Here is a 14,904-nt window from a genome sequence, read left to right as displayed (position 1 = left end):
AGTCTTGGGACTGAGACTGTCTCTGGCTTCTCTCCTCCCTCCCTCTTCCCCCCCTCCTGGTCCCCCAATGAATAAGTGGGGACGAAAAACCGACATCATCGAAGACACAAGGGGGGTGTCGCAGCACGGGGCAGGCCACCAAATGATAACACAGAGATTGAATTCCATTGGTGTAGATGCACGAGGAAGACATCATGTGCGGTAGAGCCAGAGTTGAAAGTTTGAATAGCAGATATTGAAGCTATCGGACTTTCCCAGTTGTTCTACGAGACTGGGGAGCCCACCTTACGTAAGGAGGGTTTCGAGCTCCGGTGCTTCTCGATGTAGTGTACCTAAGTGCACACCTACCCACCTACCTAGGTACGAATTGGTAGGTACTCCTGATTGTACGTGCCTACCTTGCTCCGTTCAGAGTTCAACGTTGCCAGCCCAGCTGTCCGGCTGCCAGGACGAGCCCCTCGACCCTCTCCCACGGTGTCTTGCTTGTTCTGGACCCCTGAAACGATCGAATTTTTTTTCTTCTTCTTTTACTTTTTTTTCGTTCTGATGTTGTTATGCGGGTCGAGCCATCAATACGTCGATGCCTACATGCACCAAGACATGGTTTACCTAGACCCGGTTCGAGGTGGTCAGGCGCGAGAGGCTGTCGTTCCCAAGCGGAAGAGACGTAAAGATGCGATCGTTGTCAAGGATGACCGCACTGCGTAGGATGCTGTCCGGACTGGACTTGTGTGTTCGGTAGAACCCCCTGCCGCGCTCGCATTACACCACAGCGCGGAGAAGGCTAGCGAGAAGCGTAGCGACGCATTATTCCCGTCCACCCCCCCGGGGCAGCCCAGGCAATGTACCTACCTCGAGGTTTTCCACGTTCAATATGCCACACGGGTCACGGGCAAGGTACTTGGCTCACTACAGACGAAGCAAGCGCAAGGGGCGACCCTGTCTTCTCGTCCTGGTATTTTGAGTAGCAGCCCCAAACACTCCAATCGGTGGGTCACAACAACAGATTTGCTTAATGGATGTGGATGGCACGGGATTAGCAGAGAATTATCGTTTTCTCGAACCCTTTTCCTACCTTCTTGCCCATGCACGGGCACAGTGCATCCCAATCCCCCTGACGCCAACCAAGACAATGGTGACAAGAAAATTAGGCAAAAAATGACACAGTAGTAGCCAGTCGACTTTTTTCTGCCCAGAGATGCAGCCAAAGGCGGAAGGGATGATGATCAAGATCACTCCGCTCCCCAAACAACGAACATTGAAAGAATAATCGACTGCCTGCCTGCCTGCTCTCTCGTCACGTCTCCCTGTCGGCTTTGATCCAACGCTACACTACCGTTAATCGCTACTACTACGTACTGGTTGACTGGCCCGGGAGCACTTCGAGGAACGGCTGCCCCAAAGGCAACGCTGAAGGCTAAGTTCCTTGGATCATGCACTTGGGACTTGGGTCCGGCTCCACACCCGCCCCCGTCCCGGTTCATGGAAGTCTCCAAGATCCGTGTCTGGCTGATGCTGCCTGCGCTCGTTCGTTCATTACTGGTATTCCCTTGGGCTCTAGAGGCCTCGACCGGGATCCAGGGGCATCAAGATGGTCCCTCCCCCCTTCCCTCTGACGAGTTCCCTGTTGCTCCTCATCCAACAGCGACTTGTGTGTGTGTGCGTGTGTGTGTGGGTGTGCGGAAAAAGAGAGTGAAGAGGTGGGCGACGTGTGCGACGTTGTGTGTGTGCGCGCGCGCGTGCGTGTGCGCGTTGCAACTGCATCGCCATGTTGCTGCACCGAAGCAGGAGGCTGAGGAAGGCCGAACGTAAGGGTACCTACCTCAAGTGGAGACGACGATGGAGAAGAAGGGAAACAGGTACTTCGTACTCAAGGGTTGTACCGGCTGTGGGAGGTGATTTGGCCGATTCTGCAAATGTCAGTGCCATGGCCACCATTAGCTCCCTACGCACACCCGAGTTCAGCGTAAGAGTGCAATGCGGAGGATAATGTAGAGCAAGACGTGCAAAGAGCGAGAAGAGGCGTGCGTGTGTGCCGATCCCGTCATGTTCCTGTCGCAGCAGTGCTGTCTCTCTTCTTCCTCTTCTTCCTCTCCCCCCCGGTCAGTCTCTGGTAGTCCCCTACCTTAGTCGCTAGTCCAGTCAGTGTCCGCTATTGGATCGAACTGGGCTGCTGGCGCTAGCGCCACACCTCACGCCTGGTCTCGCCTAAACAAGGTACATTGCCTACGTACCGCCAGATTCAGATTCGCCCATCCTTCCATTTCATCCACTCTTGCGGGCTTCCTCAATCTTCAATCTTTCCTCTCATCTCGAAACGGCGACCGCAAAACCGCCTCACCCTCGCCCTCGACGACGCCCTCAGGAGACTCGATCGCGAACGCCTGGCCGTCGAGCCCACGACCAAGTCCCCCGTAACGAACTGATCTCGATCACGCCGCCCACAGCGGCACTTCGCGGCATCGGCATGGTCACCAAGGAGTACCTCGACTCGGACAGAGTCAACTTTCTCGTCTGGAGGTGAGTTCACCCTTTTCGCGTCTCACCCGCATCCGCCGCACCTTCACACGCACAATCGCGCGCCTCACTCACTCACCTTGCGCCCTGCGCCTTTGTCCTTCTCGTGATCCGACACACGAGAGCGGGACGGCCTCTCTCTCACCTCTTCTCCCTGTCTCTCGGCATTGCTAACGTTGATCCGGTCCACAGGTATCTTTTGGAAGGCAGTACGTGATGACTGTCTGGGTACCGCCAGCGGCAGCTGGTGGTGGGCCATGTCTTTTTTTTCCCTCCTTCTCACTGACGGTTGCAGACTATCGAGAAACCGCAGCCAAATTCCAGAAGGAATGGCACATTCAGCAACCTCATCGCCATTTTGAATTCGCAAATCACGTCAAGAGTCACGCATTAGTATCCATCATCAATAAGGGCCTCTGTTATCATGCCCTCGAGAGAGAGCACGCGAAGAAATCGGTAAGTCGATTCAACCCCCATCCATGGCTGCTTTGTTTCTCATCCACCCTCCCCTCGGCGTCGTGAGCAGCCGAAGCAGTCGGCGACGATTGGGTGGGTGAGTGAGTGTGTGTGTGCGAAGTTCGGCAAACTGACACTTTTTCTCGTTGCGCGTGCAGGTGCCCCCAGGTGCTGCGGCTGCGGCCGAAGCACTGCAGGTGGGGTTGTTTGGGCCATTGATCGCTCAACCGCCTCACAAAGTCGAGGAGGACGAGGATGCTGATGGCGAGGTGGACGACACAGAGATGGAGGTCGAAAACACTCGGAAACGCCAATTTGACAGCCGGCCACAGCAGCACATGGTGAATGGCGGCTCACCCAGCAAGCGGCCCAGGCTCAGCAATGGCTACGAAAGCACAAACGGGGCGGATGCAGCCACTGACCCCATGGAGCTAGATAGCCACGGTGACAACAACCACGCCTATCCGTCGCCCCTTGAGGGCGAACAAGCTCCGACGCCTACCCCGAGAACAGATGGTCCCGAGCAGGGCACGCAGGTCGACAAAGTCGAGGAACTCGCTACCGAAACCACTTTTTTGCGATTAATGCCCGATGACAGCAACAGCACCACCACCAACGTCCAAGACGGCAGCGACTCGACGACTGCGACTGCGACTGCTACTGCAAGTGCAGGTGCAGGCGGCCCCGGAACTTCGCCCTCGCCAGCCAACGGCGAAAACGCACCCATCTTGTTGCGCTGCGAGTGGAACCCCAAGGACCCATCCATCTTGGCGGCTGCTGGAACCGATGCGCTAGCCCGCATTTGGACCATCTCACGGTCAAGCACAATGACGCCCGCTCCAGCGTCCGAGCCCGACGGTCACGTGCATGGGGTCCATCGCCCGTTTCACAGTCTCATCGACGACGAGACACCCAAGACGGCCACGGTAGGCCAGCTCGCCTGGAACTGGGGGGGAACGGCCATCGCCATCGCGACTGAGCATGGCGACAAGGCGTCTGTTCATATCTGGGCAAAGGACGGTTCGCATATCGATAAGTTTGATGTTTCGGACCCCCCCGTCATCAAGCTCCGTTGGAGCCCGAGCGATGCAGCGCTTCTGGCTATTGCACCCGACAACAGCAACGTCAACGGAAACGCTGGCGCCCTCGTCACTGTCTACCACTCCCTAACCTCCAACACGCTGTCATATTTCCTGCCGAACCACGACTTACTCAATTGGCCACTGGACGCCGCGTGGACCAGCGAAACCGAATTCCTCTTGACCGGCGGGGACGTGATGCTGTCCCTGCAGTGCACCGAGACATCAATCGTGCCGAACAAGAAGCTCGAGAGCCGAGAAGACGACACCTTCACCCAGGTTGTCTATGACTGGCGCTCGAAACTTGCCGCCACCGCGAGTGACAAGGGTATCCTGGATGTATGTATCCCGACACGCCTGTGCTGAGAGTTCGGCTGACTCAACCTTTCCTTTTAGCTCTGGGATGAGAATGGTCAGCGCCTGTCAATAACGGCCCATTCTGGTGCTATCACTGCCGTGCAGTGGCAACCTCTTCCAGAGGACTCTAACGTGCCAGAAGACGAGCGGTTAATCGCAACGGGAGGCGATGATTGCGCCATCATCATATCAAATGCCAAGGACCCGGAGCCAGGGAAAGCCAAATCTATCTTGACTATGGAATCACCCATCGTCTCCATCGCATTCACCCCTGACGGCGCCTTCATCGCCGGAGCCACGGCTGGTCGTATTCTCATCTGGAAAGTGGGGGAACATACAATGCCGAGGGCCAGCTGGAGCAGAGCACCACACCCTGGCTGGCTTAGCCCCAAGGCCAGCTCGGAGCCGGAGGAGGAGGATGAGCACTGCTTGTGCTGGGACGCTGATGGACAAAGACTCGCTTATGGGGCCAACAGCAGGGTAAGTCAGCCTTGGATGTCATTGTATATCAGTTCTAACCCAGCGCAGTTGGCTGTCATCAACTTCCGCAGATAGACGGCACTCGGCATAGAGTGTTCTGTACACTCGGAACGTATCGCTCGAAACACTCAATGGGATGTTAGAAAGTAGATATCCCCGGTCTACTGACACATATACACACAGTCAGCATTTTTGAGGCAGACGTCTTTGCACGTTCGCCACACGAGGCCAACCACACGGAACAACCCGTGCCGCACATTTATCAATCAAAAAATCATCTGCAGTTTCCGGCGTCGCGACGTTATTGTTTACGGGGGGTACCATAAGATCCTTACAGACGGGATTCGGGGAGGAGCCGGCTGCCACCTTGCATACGCATATTGTCGTCATCTCACAACTGAGCTTCTGGAAAGAAGGACTGGAGTCAGCGTTGGTTTAGGTTCCGCCGCAGTAGATGATCCAGTCGCTTTCCTCTTCTTCTATTCGATCGAATGCTTTTCGCTATTTGTTTTTTCAACTGGATGGGTTTCGTGTTCGGGAGCGGGAGAGGGATACATTGGCACTGGCAGGGGCAGCGCGTTGTACAATATACCTGTATATACCAACCGATTTGGAAAAAAAAAGCGGGTTACGACTTTACGTCTCTTGATTGATACTTCCAGGAGTGAGAAATCGGCTGTGGCTAGGGGTACAGCGAAAGAACATTTGTGGTGTCGAAGCAGTCTGCTAATCATGCTTGTAAGGGACGGTGCTTCTCACGAGTTTTGCAGGTTTTCCTCTTTCAGCTTTCCCGTTTTGCCCAGTCCAGTGCTCGTGCATTTGGAGGGATGCAGAGAGGAGGGAAATCGGTGGCCTATCGGCTTCGCTGTGGTCTTGAACCTAATTCAGCAGCGTGACTGACTGTTTTGAAGAGAATAGGCAATTGAGTGATGTGCTATGGAGAAGAAACGGGCAGAAGAAAGGTTTCCATCCTTCCTGACCTTGAATCTGAGCGCCTTTGGTGCCTTGAAAGGAGAACTCCAAGCTGGTAGTTAACCGGTCTATCTCGAGAGTTACTTTCCAGGGAACCGCAGTGATGACGTTTTTACGGCTCTGGGCCCCAAACGGATCAATCCAGAGGGCGGCTTGAAGAAAACAGCACAGTAGCATCTTGGCTGCTTCCTCCAACCTTTATATGATCTCCCTCAAAGGGATCTGCCACGGGAATTCGTGGTGACACAAAGGTGCTCGCAAACAAACCGAACCCTCCCCCCCCGCCCCCCGCACCGGGTCCGAGGATACCACACACAACGTCCCGCCCCACTTCCTTATGTCGACTGCCCCCCCACGTCAAACTGAACCACCGACTGTGACATTTCCATCCGTGCGCATATCAATAATACCATTGTCCAGCTTCGATACGACCGACACAGCAGGGGGCAAGCCAGAGATCAACGGTATTGTTCCGCGACTCGAGCGAACAGGGAGCTCTCCAGATTTCACGAACTTGTCAGCTGGCACTCTCGAAAGTTCTGACGCAGGGAAACGGGCAGCGCAAAGCAACAGCTGTCCCGCGCGTCACCGCTAACCTCAAAACGCCATTTCTCCTTCATCTCAACCTCACAACCAACCACTCCTCCAGACACCCCCGTTCCGCCGCCCTCGCACCGCGTGGTCGCCGAAAATGTCAGCCTCCTACTACACCCCCCAGCGCCCCTACTTCCCCTCCCCTCAGCACTCGTCCTCCTCTTCCGCCGCGCGACCCGCCGCGGCCGGCACGCCCGCCCCGCCGTCCTTCACGCCCGCCATGCGCGACCGCCAGGCCCGCGGCAAGGACCCGTACTCCCCGCACGACAGCCCCTCAGACTCGGACCTCGAGTTCGACGGTGTGGACTCGCCCTCCCGCGGCGTCGGCTCGCTAGGACACCTGGGCCCGGGACACGGGCACGCCCACGGGGGGGCCGCGACGGGAGGAGGCGTCGGCGACGGCGACTCGCATGAGGTCAGGAGGCGCAAGCTCTGGGCCGTCTCGGTGCTCGAGGATCCGGAGAGGCTTGCCATGTACGCGTGTAGTCGCGGAGACGTGAGTAACCACCCCCTCTTATCATCCGTCCTCATGACGCGCTATGTACTTGGATGGCGGGGCAGCCACCCTGCTCGTCTCACACATGTCTTGCTGACGAACAACGCAGAGCATCCCCGGCACCCGCCTCTACTTCACCCGCATACTGTGCGGCTTCGACCAGGAGCCCGCCGACCCCCGTAAGACCGCGTCTTCCTCGCGGCGGGACCCGCGCCGGAGGAGCGCCGGTGGCGAGCGCATGGGTCGGCACTGACTGGCGGGTGACGTGGTCCTGAGGGGTGTCCCCTTCCAAGATCAGCTCATCCTGTGTTCAGGGGACGGTGGTGAACGGCTTAGTGGAAACTGAGGAGGGGGGGGGGTTTCGATTTATGAAAAGGCAGGCAAGTCGATGACAACCGTTCTTGTACTTGGAACGGCTCTGTTCACCGTCTTACTCGCCGGGACGGCGGTCGCTTCCGAGATTGTGCTTTTTGGTCAGGGAACAATAATGAGAAACGAGGTCAAGGGGTCATCAGTCACATGGATTCATCGGCGTTTATGAGCTTTGTTAGGTCTAGCCGCTACAAGGGAATTGCTTCAATCAACAGGAAAATGGTATTACACTACGAAAGGGATTTGTGAATGATGGTCTCGCTGGCATCCGCACCGGATCAGCCAGCTGACCTAAGCTATATGTTCCTCTCGGCCGTCTCTAGAAGTAGGTATCTCGCAAGGTGCTCGACCGCAGTCATCATAATAATTACATGGAATAATGATGGCCGTGCTCAGTGAGGTAGGCCGCCGTAGTGCTAAGCGTGCATGTAAACTATGTGCAACTGTAGGACCGCGTCCAGCCGTCCCAACCCGGGTGAGGGCTTTTGGGAGACGAAAGTATGATAAAAAACAAAACCACCAACTCCGAGTAATGCAATGGGTCCGGTCTATCCAACGTACCGCTATTCTCTTGAGCCATCCAGATCGCCTCTCAAGCGTATCTAGCGCTCTGAGTCCTGTAAAGTCCCCAGCCGCCATTCTGGTACCCGTCTTGGTAACCGCCCTGGTAAGGCATGGGGCCACCTGGACGGGTGGCGGCCGGCGGTGGCGGAGGAACGTTTGGATTGCTCCAAGCACCCGCGTAACCATTCCATCCGCCGTTGTGTGACATTGGCGGCGGCATCGGGACCGTCCGGAGACGTTTGGCCCGGGCCCGGCTCCTGCTCCTCCGACACGCTCCGCAAATACAGCTGAACAAGACGATGAGGACAAGGAGGCCGGCGACAATGACAACAGGGATGAAGATGTTCTTGTTGTTCCGAATCCAGTCCAATATTTCGCTGCCGGCATTGGCGCCCTGGCACTGACCGTTGGAACACTTGCCGCCTCCCGTGCACGATGTTCCGTCAAGGAAGTTTTGGTTCATCGTTACACAAGCGCTACTGCTAATGCTGGGAACGTTGCAGGAGATCATACAGTCCGAGCTACCACTATTGCAAGAAGTGACCGAGCTCGAGTTGGTACGGGAGCCCCAGGCAGTCAAGCACTGCTGGTCGCGAGAAGTGCACTGGCCGGAGGCGCACGTGAGGCCCTCGCCCGAGTTCCCACACGAGTCCCCGTCCGGCTTGTGCACGTCTGGAGGGCAGGTAGGCGACGCGCCACTGCAAGTCTCCTCGGGGTCGCAAGAGCCAGTGCTCTGGCGGCAAACAGTACCGTTCGAAGCAAATTGACACTGCCCGTTGCAGCAGTCCTCGTTTGATGGGTCGCATACGGAACCCTGGGTGAACTTGCATGTCGTAGGGTTGCAGCACCTGTTGCTCCCGCAGCCTGCAGTGCCACCACAGTCGCAATCCTCACCGGCCTCAACGATGCCGTTACCACATTGACTTCCGGTGATAGTATTGACGCCGCGGTTGTTCGCCAGACAAGTCGACTTAACCTGGCCACGCAGAAGGCCATTGCAGATATTGCCAATACTGCAGGGTGAGAAGTTGCGGATGCCGGTGCCGGTCGAAGGGTTCATAATGAAGTTGCCACCAGCGTCGCAGGTGCTGGAGCTCAGAGGACAGCATCGTTGCATGTTGGAGTCGCCGTTGCTGCATGTTGTTTCCATGCAGTCATGCACTGCGCCAAATGTGTGGCCGATTTCATGAGCGGCGACCTGCCATTCACTCGGCGTCTGGATCACGACGTTTGCCGAGGCAACGGTCTCGTTGTTATTTTGGTTACCCGTCTGAGCTCCATCGATACAGGCTTGTCCCAGCCAGGCGAGACCGACGGCAGAGTCGGTACCGCAGGTGCTCATCAGCGTCCAGAAGGCGTTGGTATCGTCCGACTTGCCACGCCATGCCGAAAACAGGTTCAGCCTGTCCGTGATGGTGACGCTGTTGCTGCAGGCAACATTCCAGGGCGCATTCGAACTGGCCTGTCCGGGGCAGTTGGCGTCGCTGATCGTCAGGTTCTGGATTCCGAGAGAAATGTTGAACGTGCTCTCGTACACCTGGGACGCGGCATTGATCACATCGATGATGTTCTGTCTGACAGCCTGCGAGGAGTTGAAAGAGGCCGTATAGGTGCAGTCAGTGGCGACGCCCAGTAATGCGATCTTGCGCGTCGTCGGGCAGCCGTTGGTTTGTCCGATGGTGGAGATGAGGTTGACACCAGCACCGTTGTTACCGGTGCTACCATCGACCGCCTGCCTGCCAAAAATGGAACGTCCGAAAAGAGAGTTTGATGACACGGCCGGCAGGGGATTAGGATCCTGTGCGTCAAAGACGTTGTAGTCGGCGTTGAAGTCCAAGCTGTCCGAGTTACAGGAAGACCGGCCGAAAATGTCACGCTTCTTCTTCAGATCCTCTCTATCGGTCCAATGTTCGATTATGTCCGAGTCCCTCCACACGACCATGTACTCGTTGGGATGCTGCCTGCTGGGGGCGTCGGGGTCCTCGCGGTGCTTACGGGCATGGTAGTTGGCACCGGTCTGGATGCGGTGATGGTCGTCGTCAATCCGGAAAGCACCCTCGAAAATGGGGTCAGCGCCGTCTCGGTGTACCGTGATTCGAGCCCATCCAGCGTGCCTCCAGTCGTCGGGTCGTCCCTCGGGCCGTACAAACGCCTTTCCTTTGAAGACGCGGTGTTCCGACCTGTCGACCGTCTCCGTCGTATGGACCTTGCCATCGCTGCCCATATAGTTGACTTGCAGGGTGTCGTGAAGGATGTCATGGTTCGGCTCCAGCGCCAGGCGGATTTCCTGCTGCTTATCATGCAGCGCGAAAGTGAGGTCGAAGTGCGACAAGGCGTGGCAATGTTGTGAAGGAGAGTGGAAGACGGCATCTTGGAGGATAGTCACGTACTTCAACGGGTTGCGCTGCGTCGAGTGTGCTGCATGGCATTAATTCCGAAGCCTCTCTTTGCTGTCTCTCGCGGAAGGGGGGGGTTTTACCTAGCGCTTCTTGTGAAAGCACCGCGAGGCCGGCAAAGGCAGCGGCTAGTTTCCTTAAGGAAACCATCGTGTATGGCAAAAACACCCGCAAACGGGGTGAGGCTCGTGGAGGCCTCTCTCAGTTTTGCGGTGTGGCGTAGGCGCTGCAAATAGGGGGGTATTGCGTTTGGTGGTAGTGAGCCAGCGGAGTGCTATCTGTACCTAGGTAGGTTGGAGACTTCAAGTGTTTTCTTGCAAACCCAAAAAAAAAACAAAATGAATGAACAATAGACGACGAAATCAAGTGCGGATTAGAAGGGAGAAGAAGTCGTAGGGTAAGAACAAGAATGAACGAATGGCCAAGCGGTGGTGGCGGTAGTGAACGGGAAAGAAGGTGGAAAGTCCGGGAGTTGGTGCCCGTTCTGGTTGATGCGGGAGGTACAAGTGCCAAAGTGGACGACGACATTAGGGGGGGCGGTGTTGGGTGCTAGGCGTGCCTACTGGCAGCGAAACGAGTAGATTGCGCAACACCACATCTTGGTACGGGGGTGTGGGCCAACTGTATTGGAGCGCTCGAGTTACTGTGGATTCCAGAGGCGGGCTCGGCGAGCTTGGTAACTCTTGGCCTGCTGCTACTCGGCGACGCGGCATGGCAATGCCAATACCGAAGTATTCTTCCCTTAGGTAGGTAGGTATGCTGGGACACCCTTAATCAACCGCTGCCCGGTACCCTGCACACACCCTGCTCAGCAACCATTACCCGCAGAAAAGCATGGCTGAACGGCCCACCTGTTCAGCAGCCCGGTAGGAACCTCGGCCGTATGCCGTGCAAGTGTAGTCAGGTACTAATAGTGCGCATAGTATAGTTATGTGCGCATGGTACTCCGTACAAAACACGGATACACGAGGGAGCTTTGCCTAGGGGGTCTGAAGGGTTTTCGGACTGTACGTCCCTGTTTCATTCTTGGTTGCTGAAAAGCCAGCCGACTTTTGCGACCCGATCGATTGTCACCAGTTAACCAGCACTAACGCCGCGCAAGCGCTACGCCGGGCTTTCGCCTGCCCGTGTCCGCTCGCTCGTTCCTACTCTCGTAATCCTTCCCTTGGTCTGACTGTTAGTGGCAAGGAGAGTGTACGGGAAGACAGAAAGAGAAAGAGGGAGACGTAAATAGGTAGGCAGTGCAGAACACTAGCCAGTGACAGCCGGCCATGGTGGATAGTTCATCTCATGGCGCAGACCGATACGTAAGGGCAATGATTTATTCGTGAAAACAAACTCGTTCAAACGTACCGTATGAGAAACACACACACTCTCTGGCCGAATCAATCCAGATCTTCTCGATGCGCTTCACACAACTATCCGCGGCTGCACCAACGCGAAGGGGTGCATGCTCAGAGGCGCTGGGAGAGGGCAACCTCGGAAGAAAGCTGGGGGCTGGGTGATGTTGAGAAGGTTTGAGGCACGTAGGCACTGTTCTAAGCAGCATGTCAGCAGCCCTGCACACAGGGTTGAGATTCCCTTAGGCTTTAGCACGCCACGCCAATCCCTAATCCCTGCCAATAATCGTCTGCTATTCTTAGCGACGACCGATATGGACAGGCCACCTACATTTTCCTCCTGGTCCCAAACGCTTGGCCTAGTCCCCGTCGCTGCTCCTTTGTCTGGACAGGCGCCTCCTCGCCGGCCTTTGGTGTTTGAGTTTCAGAGCGCCCACGGCACGCTGGTCAGGTGCCTACACTACCTAGGTACAGAGCTGTGGGTCCTCGACCGCTTCGAGGTGCCTCATGGGCGTCCATCCATAACCGCTGCCCTACGAACAGAACAAACTGCCCGAGCCCGGTGTTTGTTTTGCGCGTCTTCGAAGAGCAGGTAAGCTTATTGTGAGGTTACCTCTCCCTCTTGCTAGAAAACCGGGGCGGCCTCTTCGGAACAGCTGAGTGGGCTTGGCTCAAACTCCTCTGACGGGGATCGACTTACAAGGTCGCCGCCGCCGCCGCCGCTAAACTCAACCTATTCGTTTGATGCCACCAGTCTACCTTGTAAGACTCGCCGGGCCTCTCTTCCACGAATAGGTACAACATCTCGTTTTTTGCGTGTTGTGCCGCATTTGGAACATTGCCGTCAAGTAACTGGCAGACACCATCTCAAGTCGGCGTCTCAGTTCAATGGTCCCTGCCAAAGAATCAGACCTAGGTTCTGAGAGACTTCCAGTGAAAAGGGGACGACGGGGATGGATGATGGGTCAGGAAAACTCAATGTTCACCCCTTCGCCGGCATCGAACGAACCAATCATCCCCATCGTGTCAGCTCGTAAAAGGAAACATTAGACAGACAGACCTGGCCAACCACGGTCCTTCCTCGCTTCCATAGCCGTCGGGTTTGAGATCTGGTTCTACGTCCGATACCGTCAGCCCGGGGCCATGCAAACATGCAAGCGCGGACTGGTCGTGTCGAACCCTGCGCAAGCCAGCAAATGACTTGATCCACGGGGATTGCGCGTCCAACCCCATCATTCGGGTGGCTTTGCATGCAATGTACCACACCACCACGGGTCAACCAACAAACTAGCGGTGGGATTTGTTCATGTCGCTGAATAACCGGCAAACTCAACTCGAGAGCCTCAGCGAAGAAGCGTGTACGATCGAGGCCTCCGGGGTCTTTCCCTCCCCTCTTCCTAGTCATTCTGCCCCTCAGGGTCCCAACCCCCCGCGTGAGTATCAAACTGCTTCCGAACGCTCACGGCACTACGACTGCCGCAAATCTTAAATGCCAAGTGGCTAGGTCGTCGGCCAGGGGACCTTGCCTGAATTAGCTACCCCACCATCCCAATCCGGGGATCGTATTCATCTGAACGTCGTTTCCCACTTCCCTCGAGGGCAAGCGCTCGCGAGGGGGAAATGCCCACGCGACCTTCGGCCCGCGACTATAAGATTCCACTACAGATGACACGATTAATGGGTCAATGAGGGGTCCGGAGACGGAATACTTGGGCGCAGATGCCGGGTTCGAGTGGACTACAGTCACGTTGACAGGTAGGCGCATTGTTCAATATGGCCATCGGCCTTGTCGGAAGCAATTCCAGCCAAAAGATCTCAAGGCATATATGAGCATCACGTCCTCGGTTATCCGCTTCTGACTCGCGGTCAATGAGTTCCCCGAAACCCCGCTGTCAACATCACGACTCCCTCTAGCCGGTCTTGACTTGCCCATCAATTCCGAAAGCGGCGTTGCGAAGCAGGCGGTACCATCCGTATCAGTCTCATCGCCCCAAACATACAAACCCGTCTTTATTCGTGTGGTTCGTACGGTTGACCGACACACCACCACTAGCGTTGTCGGCCACGTGCCGGGGAGAGAAGAACGAAACTAAGGTCTAGACTAGCACCGCCTCCGGGACTTGTTTCCAGCCTGTTGCCTGTCGGGCATGATGGATTTTCGGGTCTTGGGTCTTGTTCTAGCGACGCCTTGATGATATGTCAAGCTGAACCAAGACTCGGCCGACCGCGGGCCCAAACGGACGGCCCAGCGCCCCATCCCCCCGTCCTGGAAGTGCGATGACGACGACGATAACGACGACGGGTGGGGGTGTTCTGCTTTCTGAGCTACAGTTGACGCAACCACCATCCACAAAGGAGGCTGTGCTTCCAGCAGACCGGTGAGCCGTCCAGCGCACATGGGGCGAACGATTGGCGAGTTCTGACTCGTCGTTGGGAAGGCGTGTGGTTGACCGGAGAAAGAGACAAAATCCGTGTAGAAACATTTGATACGGCTCATCGTCAAGAACAAACTCCTGCAGGTCCTAGTTCACGGACAGCACACCCCGCCGCTCTCGGGTATGTCCACCTGGGCGGAGCATACGTCGTGATGTGTATGTCGGGGCGCAGTTGGCCCGAAGGCCATCATGTATGCGAATCGTAATCTACTTCTGAGCGCAAGGGAAGACACATACCAGTCCCGTCCCTCTCCCATATCTTCACCCGATGACGCACACTGCCCCTCGCCTCTCTTCGATAGGCACGTTCATCTCCACCAGCGGCTGACCCCATGGGTGCAGCACAATCGTCTTCGCATGTTGGCGCCCCACTGCGAGGTGTAAGTCGTCCTCGCGACAATTCTCTAGGCGGTACTCGAGCCAGTTGTGGCAAGGACACCATCACGTCCTCGAAACAACCTGAGGACCCAGCCTAGCGCGACGTCATGGCTTGCATCCCATCATCCGTGCCTCCTCCCCTTTCAAACCATCGTGCCGGAGGCGGTCCTCGCGGAACCCCGCTAGCGCGCCTGCCGGCCCATGGCGCAGAAGGCGGCAAAAACAATGCAAAAAGCCCACAGATAAAGCAAGGAGGCGTAAGGCGAAGTGAGGGGAGCACGTCGAACGCAACGTAACGGAACGTGGAGCAGAGCAGAGAAGGCCAACCCGTCCTCGGGCCGTGCCACTGTCGATACGGCAGCTGCACTAGCCGCGCCGATGGCGCGGGTGTCCGGAGAGGCCCGCCCCTCGCGTATCGGCCGTCGTGGGTCGAGCACAGGAACCCGAGTGTCAGCGAGCTGGGGGAGG

The 14,904-nt window shown here is 56.6% G+C and overlaps 4 protein-coding genes across 4 annotated transcripts; 3 read left to right on the top strand and 1 right to left on the bottom strand.

Moving 5' to 3' along the window:
• Nucleotides 1-1,106: 1,106 nt before the first annotated feature.
• On the top strand, nucleotides 1,107-1,992 carry LY79DRAFT_547847 (uncharacterized protein). Its single transcript, XM_060557360.1, has one exon. It carries the CDS (start codon nucleotides 1,483-1,485, stop codon nucleotides 1,810-1,812), a length of 330 nt encoding a protein of 109 aa, XP_060416118.1. The 5' UTR covers nucleotides 1,107-1,482; the 3' UTR covers nucleotides 1,813-1,992.
• On the top strand, nucleotides 1,928-4,964 carry LY79DRAFT_668245 (lish protein; the record flags this gene model as incomplete). Its single annotated transcript, XM_060563494.1, has 7 exons — nucleotides 1,928-1,966; nucleotides 2,366-2,520; nucleotides 2,710-2,726; nucleotides 2,813-2,973; nucleotides 3,132-4,391; nucleotides 4,449-4,889; nucleotides 4,938-4,964. 7 exons carry the CDS (start codon nucleotides 1,928-1,930, stop codon nucleotides 4,962-4,964), a joined length of 2,100 nt encoding a protein of 699 aa, XP_060416117.1.
• A 1,278-nt stretch (nucleotides 4,965-6,242) lies between these two features.
• LY79DRAFT_657992 (uncharacterized protein) lies at nucleotides 6,243-7,542 on the top strand. Its single transcript, XM_060562717.1, has 2 exons — nucleotides 6,243-6,951; nucleotides 7,061-7,542. The coding sequence occupies exons 1-2, from the start codon at nucleotides 6,553-6,555 to the stop codon at nucleotides 7,202-7,204; spliced, it is 543 nt and encodes a 180-aa protein (XP_060416116.1). The 5' UTR covers nucleotides 6,243-6,552; the 3' UTR covers nucleotides 7,205-7,542.
• Nucleotides 7,543-7,915: 373 nt separating this feature from the next.
• LY79DRAFT_668243 (disintegrin) lies at nucleotides 7,916-10,433 on the bottom strand (the record flags this gene model as incomplete). Its single annotated transcript, XM_060563493.1, has 2 exons — nucleotides 7,916-10,305; nucleotides 10,367-10,433. 2 exons carry the CDS (start codon nucleotides 10,431-10,433, stop codon nucleotides 7,916-7,918), a joined length of 2,457 nt encoding a protein of 818 aa, XP_060416115.1.
• Nucleotides 10,434-14,904: the final 4,471 nt, after the last annotated feature.

This window comes from Colletotrichum navitas (assembly GCF_030913465.1).
Source record: "Colletotrichum navitas strain CBS 125086 chromosome Unknown LY79scaffold_17, whole genome shotgun sequence".
In the NCBI taxonomy this organism is placed as follows: domain Eukaryota; kingdom Fungi; phylum Ascomycota; class Sordariomycetes; order Glomerellales; family Glomerellaceae; genus Colletotrichum; species Colletotrichum navitas.
Note: the sequence above shows the minus strand (reverse complement) of the source record. Positions and strands in the feature narration are given on the sequence as shown.